The sequence below is a fragment of the Benincasa hispida genome, chromosome 1 (genome assembly GCF_027475165.1).
Source record: "Benincasa hispida cultivar pf3 chromosome 1, pf3_genome.v1.1, whole genome shotgun sequence".
Taxonomy (NCBI): Eukaryota; Viridiplantae; Streptophyta; class Magnoliopsida; order Cucurbitales; family Cucurbitaceae; genus Benincasa; species Benincasa hispida.
This window is the reverse complement of record NC_143478.1, coordinates 23,103,322-23,111,321: the sequence shown is the minus strand read 5'-3', so window position 1 is coordinate 23,111,321 and position 8,000 is coordinate 23,103,322. Positions and strand designations below refer to the sequence as shown.

Genomic DNA, 8,000 nt, shown 5'->3' with positions numbered 1-8,000 from the left:
AACAGCCCCCAAGGCCCCGTGGGGTTGTCGCAAGGCCCAGCGGGGGTGTCGCATGGGTATCGCGATGCCCCACGAAGGTGTCGAAGGGCCTTGCTGAGGCCTCGCGAGGCCCCGCTTGGATGTCACGGGGTTACCACGGGGCTCAATTTTGTGCGCAAACATTCCGTCATGAAAAAGCACGAAAACGGACTGAGGGGTTAAGATATATGGAAAAAAGCAATATACCAAAAAATTTTGGGAACGGAGCTCATTGGGTGCTCCAAACGAACCTCGGGGCCCGAGAGCCAAATTTTTATGCACGAACCTTCTGGCGTGAAAAAGCGCGAAAACGGACCTAGGGGTTAAGAACGATGAAAAAAAGCCGTGTGCCAGACGGTTTTGGGAACGGAGCTCCTTTGGTGCCCAAACGCCCCCTGGGTCCCTGGGACCCACTTTTTGTGCTCGACCTTTCTGGAGAAAAAATGCATGAAAACGGACTCAGGGGTTAACAAGTATAAAAAAAAAGTCGTGTGCCAGACGGTTTTGGGAAGGGAGCTCATTTGGTGCCCCAAATGGCCCCTAGGCCCATTTTTTGTGCCCGAACCTCCCGACACGAAAATTGGTGAAAATGGACCCAAAGGTTAAGAACTATGAAAAAAGAGCCCTGTGTCAGACGATTCTAGGAACGAAGCTCATTTGGTGCCCCAAATGGGCCCGGGGCCTCGGAGCCCAATTTTTGTGCGCGAACTTTCAGGCGCGAAAATACGCGAAAATGGACTCATGGGTTAACAAGTATGAAAAAAAGGCGTATGCCAGACAGTTTTTGGAACGAAGCTTGTTTGATGCCCCAGACGGCCCCCGGGGCCCCGCGGGCCCAATTTTTGTACGTGAACCTTCTGGAGCAAAAAAATCACGAAAACGAACCCAGGGGTTAAGAACGATGAAAAAAAGTCATATACCATACGGTTTTGCGAACGGAGCTCGTTTGGTGTCCCAAACAGCCCCCGAGGCCCCGGAGTCCACTTTTTGTGCCCGAACCTTTTGGCACGAAAATGCGCGAAAACGAACCCAGGGGTTAAGAACTATGAAAAAAAGTCATGGTTTTGGGAACGAAGCTCGTTTGGTGTCCCAAACCGTCCCCGAGACCCCGCGGGGTTGTCGCGGGACCTCGCTAGTGTGTCATGAGGACCCGTTGGGGTGTCGCGAGGCCCCGGTGAGCCCAATTTTTGTGCGCGAACCTTCTGACATGAAAAAGCGTGAAAACAGACTAAGGGGATAAGAACTATGAAAAAAAAGTCGTATGCTAGACGGTTTTGAGAACATACCTCATTTGGTACCCCAACAAGCCCGAGGCCCTGGGGCCAAATTTTTGTACGCGAACCTTTTGGTGTAAAAATGCGCGAAAACAGACCCAAGGGTTAAGAAGTATGAAAAAAAGGCATATGCAAAACAGTTTTTGGAACAGAGCTTGTTTGGTGCCCCAAACGGCCCCCGGGGACCCGCAGGTGGCCCCGAGGCCCAATTTTTGTGTGCGAACCTTCCGGAGCGAAAAAGCACAAAAACGGACCCAAGGGTTAAGAATGATGAAAAAAAGTCGTAGGCCAAATGGTTTTGGGAATGAAGCTCGTTTTGTGCCCCAAACGCGCCTCGGGGCCCAATTTTTGTGCACGAACCTTCTGGCACAAAAATGCGCGAAAACAGACCCAGGGGTTAAGAAGTATGAAAAAAAGTCGTAAGCCAGACGGTTTTTGAAACAGAGCTCGTTTGATACCCCAAACGGACCCCGGGGCCCTGCGGGCTGCCCCGGGGCCCAATTTTTGTGCACAAACCTTCCGGAGCAAAAAAAACACAAAAAATGATGAAAAAATCCGTGTGCGAGACAGTTTTGGCAACGGAGATCGTTTGGTGCCCCAAATAGCCCTTCGGGTCCCCACGAACGGACCCAGGGGTAAGAACTATGAACAAAAGTCATGTTTCAAACGATTTTTGGAACGGAGCTTGTTTGGTGCTCCATACGCCTATGGGGCCCCGCGGGGGTGTCGCAGGGCCTCGCTATGGTGTCGTGAGGCCTCGCAGAGGTGTTGCAGGGCCCAATTTTTATGCGCGAACCTTCCGACACAAATAAACGCAAAAACGGACCCAAAGGTTAAGAACTATTAAAAAAAGCCATAGGCCAGACGGTTTTGGGAACAGTGCTCGTTTGATGCCCAAACAGGCCCCGGAGCCCCGAGGCCCAATTTTTGTGCGTGAACCTTCTGGCGCGAAAATGCGCAAAAACGGACCTAGGTGTTAAAAAGTATGAAAAAATGTCGTGTGCCAGACGATTTTTGGAACGGAGCTCGTTTGGTGGCCCAAACGGCCCTCGGGGCCCAATTTTTATGCGTGAACCTTCCGGATCAAAAAAGCGCGAAAACGGACCCAAGGGTTAAGAATGATGAAAAAAGGCTGTGTGCCAGACGGTTTTGGGAATGGAGCTCATTTAGTGCCCCAAATGGCCCCTAGGGCCCCGAGGCCCACTTTTTGTACACGAACCTTCCGGCGCGAAAATGGGTGAAAATGGATCCAAGGGTTAGGAACTATGAAAAAAGTCGTGTGCCAGATGGTTTTTGGAACGGAGCTCGTTTGATGCTCCAAACGGCCTTGGGGCCCAATTTTTGTGCGCGAACCTTCCGAAGCGAAAAAACGTGAAAATGGACCCAGGGGTTAAGAACGATGAGAAAAAGCCATGTGGCCGATGGTTCTGGGAACCGAACTCGTTTAGTGTCCCAAACGGCTCCCAGGACCCACTTTTTGTGCTCGAACCTTCCGGCGCAAAAACGCGCGAAAACGGACCCAGTGGTTAAGAATTATGAAAAAAATCGTGTGTCATACGATTTTAGGAACGGAGCTCGTTTGGTACCCCAAACGGCCCCTAGGGCCCTGCGGGGGTGTCGCGGGGCCTTGCTGAGGTGTCGTGAGGCCCCGCTGGGCTACCACGAGGCCCAATTTTTGTTCTCGAACCTTCCGGCACGAAAAATGCGCAAAAACGGACCCAAGGGTTAAGAACTATGAAAAAAAGCCGTGTGCAAGACAGTTTCTAGAATGGAGCTCGTTTGGTGCCCCAAATGACCTTCGGGGCCCCGTGGGCTGCCCCGAGGCTCAATTTTTTTGTGCGAACCTTCCGGAGCGAAAAAGCGCGAAAACGGACCCAGGAGTTAAGAACGATTAAAAAAAGTCGTGTGCTAGACGGTTTTGGGAACAAAGCTCGTTTGGTGCCCCAAACGACCCTCGAGGCCCCGGGGCCCACTTTTTGTGCTCGAACCTTCTGGCGCGAAAATGTGCGAAAATGGACCCAGGGGTTGAAAATAAACCATGTGTCAGACGTTTTTTGAATGGAGCTCGTTTGATGCTCCAAACAGTCCCCGAGGCCCCGCAGAGGTGTTGCAAGGCTCCACAGGGGTGTCGCGGGGCCTCGTTGGGGTGTTGCGAGGCCCTACAGGGGTGTTGCGGGGCTGCCACAAGGCCCAATTTTTGTGTGCGAATTTCGACACAAAAGGACGAAAACGGACCCAAGGGTTAAGAACTACGAAAAAAAGTCGTACGGTTTTGAGAAAGGAGCTCGTTTGGTGCTCCAAACGGCCCTCAAGGCCCAATTTTTGTGCGCGAACCATCCGGAGTGAAAAAGCGCAAAAACGAACCCAAGGGTTAAGAACGATGAAAAAAGTCGTGTGCCAGACGGTTTTGTGAACGGAGCTCATTTGGTGCCCCAAATGGCTATCGGGTCCGGCGGGGCTGCCCCAGGCCCAATTTTTATGCGCGAACTTCCCGATGGGTGAAAACACGAAAACGGACCCAAGGGTTAAGAACGATGTAAAAAAGCCATGCGCCATATGATTTTGCGAACATATTTCATTTAGTGCTCCAAATGGCTATCGGGCCTAGTGGGGCTGCCCAGAGGCTCAATTTTTGTGCGCGAACTTTCCGGCGGGCAAAAACTGAAAAACGGACCCAAGGGTTAAGAATGATGGAAAAAAGTCGTGCGCCAGACGGTTTTACGAACAGAGCTCATTTGGTGCCCCAAATGGCTATCGGGCTCGGCGAGGCTGTCCCGGGGCCCAATTTTTGTGTACGAACTTTTCAACGGGCGAAAACGTGAAAACCGACCCAAGGATTAAGGACAATGGAAGAAACCCGTGCGCCGGACAATTTTGCGAATGGAGCTCATTTGGTGTCCCAAATGGCTATCGGGCTCAGTGGGGCTGCCCCGAAGCCCAATTTTGTGCGCAAAAACGGACCCAAGAGTTAAGAACGATGGAAAAAAGACGTATGTCAAACGGTTTTGTGAACATAGCTCATTTGGTGCCTCAAATGGCTATCGTGTTCGACGGGTTGCCCGGGGCAATTAAACTGTGAGTAATAGTATTGTTTGTAATAATTTTAAGATTAAATTATAAATTCGGTGCCTATGGTTTAGATGAAATTAAAATTTAGTCTCTATGATTCTAAAAGTTATAATTTAATCTATATAGTTCAATAAAATCTTATAAATAATGTTTATGGTGGGATAAAATCAAAGACTAGATTTTCTACTTAATTTTCCAAAAACCTACCCTCGTTTGGCAAAGGAAAACCTGCCAACACGTGGGAGATCGCAGGAAGGTGCAGCAGCACTTCAACACAAGCAAGCATTCGGTCTGTTCGTAAGTTTGCATCGCTTGCAAATCACTCAAAAGTAGGAGAAGAAACTTGAAAGAAATTTCAAAAGAAAATGAAAAAGAAAAAAGAAAAATTGTTGCAGCATCACAACAACACTATTTATCCTTCAACTCTGATAAACCTCTTCCTCCTAATCAAGCTGTAATTTCATTTTCCATCACTTTCCCTCTCAAATGAAGCAATTCCCATTTCCCCCTTTTAAATTCCCTCCTCCATTCCCCCATTTCTTCACCCATTATTCCTTCATCACACAATGGAATCCAAGCGCTTCTTCTGGGTTCTGCTTCTGCTTCTGGCCGCGATCGCCGTGATTGGAGACGATTCTGAATTCTCCGTCAAGCCATTGGTGAAGATTGTGAAAGGGAAGAAGCTCTGTGACAAAGGATGGGAGTGTAAAGGCTGGTCGGAATATTGCTGTAATCATACCGTTTCTGATTACTTTCAGACCTATCAATTTGAAAATTTGTTCTCCAAGCGGAACTCGCCGGTCGCTCACGCCGTAGGGTTTTGGGATTATCGATCTTTTATTACGGCGGCGGCTTTGTTTCAGCCTCATGGATTCGGTACCACCGGTGGGAAGCTAATGGGGATGAAGGAAATTGCTGCTTTTCTCGGTCATGTTGGCAGTAAAACCACTTGTAAGTTTCTTCTTCTTCTTCTTCTTGTTTTTCTCTCTCTGTTTGGGTGTTCTCTTCTCATTAGGGGAAATTTTGATCGAATGATTCAGGTGGGTATGGAGTGGCGACTGGAGGTCCATTGGCATGGGGTCTGTGCTACAACAAGGAGCTGAGCCCTGATAAATTGTACTGTGATGAATATTACAAGCTCACTTATCCCTGTACTCCCGGAGTTTCTTACCATGGCCGTGGTGCCTTACCCATCTATTGGTATGCCTACTCTAAATCCACTCCATTTTTAACATGCCACTGCTGTTTGATGGAAGGTTATTTACCGAAGTTTGATGGTCGTGTTTCTAGAGTTTGAATACGGTAGACAAATGGATTAGAAAAGGAGCTTTTTCTTCTTTTTTGGGGGTAAGGATGACAGAAGGATTTTAACCGTTGATGATCCGTCCCCATATACGAAATTTAATCTCCTTCTGCTTACGTCAAAGAAAATTATCGCATTTTATAACTTATCGCATCTATTATTATGGCCAGATCTTCACTTTTCTCGCCCAACAACCCAACTCTTAGAAAAGTGGATGGTTTGCCAAAATAATGTAGTTTGGGCTGTATAATCGATTCATTAAGTTGCAACCACGGTAGATTATGGGTGCAAATGAAAATAGAAAAATCGAACAAACCACTTCCGACCAAAATTGATGTCGGTTCGGGTTGCCAATTTTCAATTTTGAAATAAAGAAAACCAAATATTCTTGGTGCGTTTCAAGTTTTCTTTAGACTAAACCCAAAATAACTGAACCGACCGATGATAGCTATAGTATAAATTTAAAGTAGATATCAAAGTGTTCGAGAGTTCGAAGCATGGAAAATGCAATGTTTTGTTTATATATTATCATCCCTCCTTTTCAGTCATCTTTTAGGCCCACGCCCGAACACCTGCAATACTGCGCCGGGCTAGTATCAAACAGCGATCCGGTCAGACCAAACTGATTGAACCATTTGTTATCGGTGTGGTTGTATTTCCTAGGCAGTTCGGTTTGGCATTTATTCTCTTGCATATATTTAAACGGTTCGGTTTTGATTTGACAGTCAAACCAAGCCAAACTAAACAACTTACACCTCTACTATAGATTGGTCTAGTGGTCAAACAAAATCATGTAAATAATAAATGGCTTAAAAGGAATGGGTCAAAGTCATAGTAGTCATCTATTCACCTTATGAATTACTACTCATGATGTGGTTGTAGTTAGATGTGTACACAAGCTGGTCTGACAAAAATATATTTGTAATAAGTTGGTTATGTAGTAAGTTGGTTTGAAATGAGAGTAGAGTTGCATTTATCGTTTTATTTTATTGTACTTTTTCTAATCTCTATCTACCATGTTGGCACTCAATCAACATGACATATTATGTCAAGGACTGTAGAAACACAATTTAGCAGCTGGAAACATCATAGAAGTTTTAACATTGTTTAGAGACTAGATAGATCCAATTGTTAAATTTATTCAACACTCATATTATGTCATCATTTGGCGAATGATGTTAAAGATATGAACTCAATCATAATTCAAAGTTCAAAATTTATAATTTAGAAACTAAATAGATGTAACTATGAAAGTTCGTAGACCAAATTTGTTGTTGAACCTTATTGAACTACCTTGTGCCAAATGTGGGACTTTCCAATTGACAGGAACTACAACTATGGAAAAACAGGAGAAGCCTTGAATGTTAATCTATTGGACCATCCAGAGTACATTGAAGACAATGCCACTCTAGCATTTCAGGCTGCAATTTGGAGGTGGATGACCCCAGTGAAGAAGAACCAGCCCTCAGCACATGATGTGTTTGTAGGCAAATGGAAACCGACAAAGAACGACACACTGGCCAAGCGACTGCCTGGCTTTGGCACTACCATAAACATCCTCTATGGCGATGCTGCGTGTGGGCAGGGTGAAGTTGACTCCATGAACAACCCCATCTCCCATTACTTGCATTACCTCGATCTAATGGGCATTGGTCGAGAAGAAGCCGGACCCCATGAAGTCCTGAGCTGTGCCGAGCAGGAACCTTTTGAGTCATCATCTTCTTCATCCTCGTCATCTTCTTGAGGTTCGTCTTTGTCTCAATCAACTTATTCTTGATCTGATTCTCTCTGGAGAATGAAAGAATATGAATAATTGGATGTCAAACTAAGATGTTTTGTGATGTATAAAGCTATTGAATTGAAGGGAAAGAAAGAATTCAAGATACATATACTATTTTTTGTGTGAGTTCTCATTGTGTATATCCAATTGATGTTTATTAATGTTTCCTTCTGTTTGTTCTAAATTTTGACGTTTCATTTGAGTTTTTATAGTCATTAATTAATGTATTCTCCAAGTTCGGAATGTGAACCATTTGAGTAACATAAATACATTCTCTGTATTATGCATGTTGCATATTATATTGTGTTGTGTGTATTTCTTCAGCTGAATTTTTTATATTGAGCTGAAACAGGAGAAGTAATGGTTGGAAACACGACAATGTCTCACACTGGCTATGAATTTTTTTTATTGAAATTAAAAGTAAAGTCACGAGGCCATAATGTCAATGTATATAAGAAGATCATATCATTATGATAACATAGAACTTTATTGTAAGGGTGTTTAAAAAATCCAACGACCTGAATCCCACTTGAATCATAAAGGTTGTGTTGGATTG

The 8,000-nt window shown here is 45.2% G+C and overlaps 1 protein-coding gene across 1 annotated transcript; it reads left to right on the top strand.

Annotated features, from left to right (window-relative positions):
* The first annotated feature begins 4,530 nt into the window (after positions 1-4,530).
* On the top strand, positions 4,531-7,743 carry CTL2 (chitinase-like protein). Its single transcript, XM_039022063.2, has 3 exons — positions 4,531-5,312; positions 5,402-5,561; positions 6,991-7,743. Exons 1-3 carry the CDS (start codon positions 4,928-4,930, stop codon positions 7,406-7,408), a joined length of 963 nt encoding a protein of 320 aa, XP_038877991.1. The 5' UTR covers positions 4,531-4,927; the 3' UTR covers positions 7,409-7,743.
* Positions 7,744-8,000: the final 257 nt, after the last annotated feature.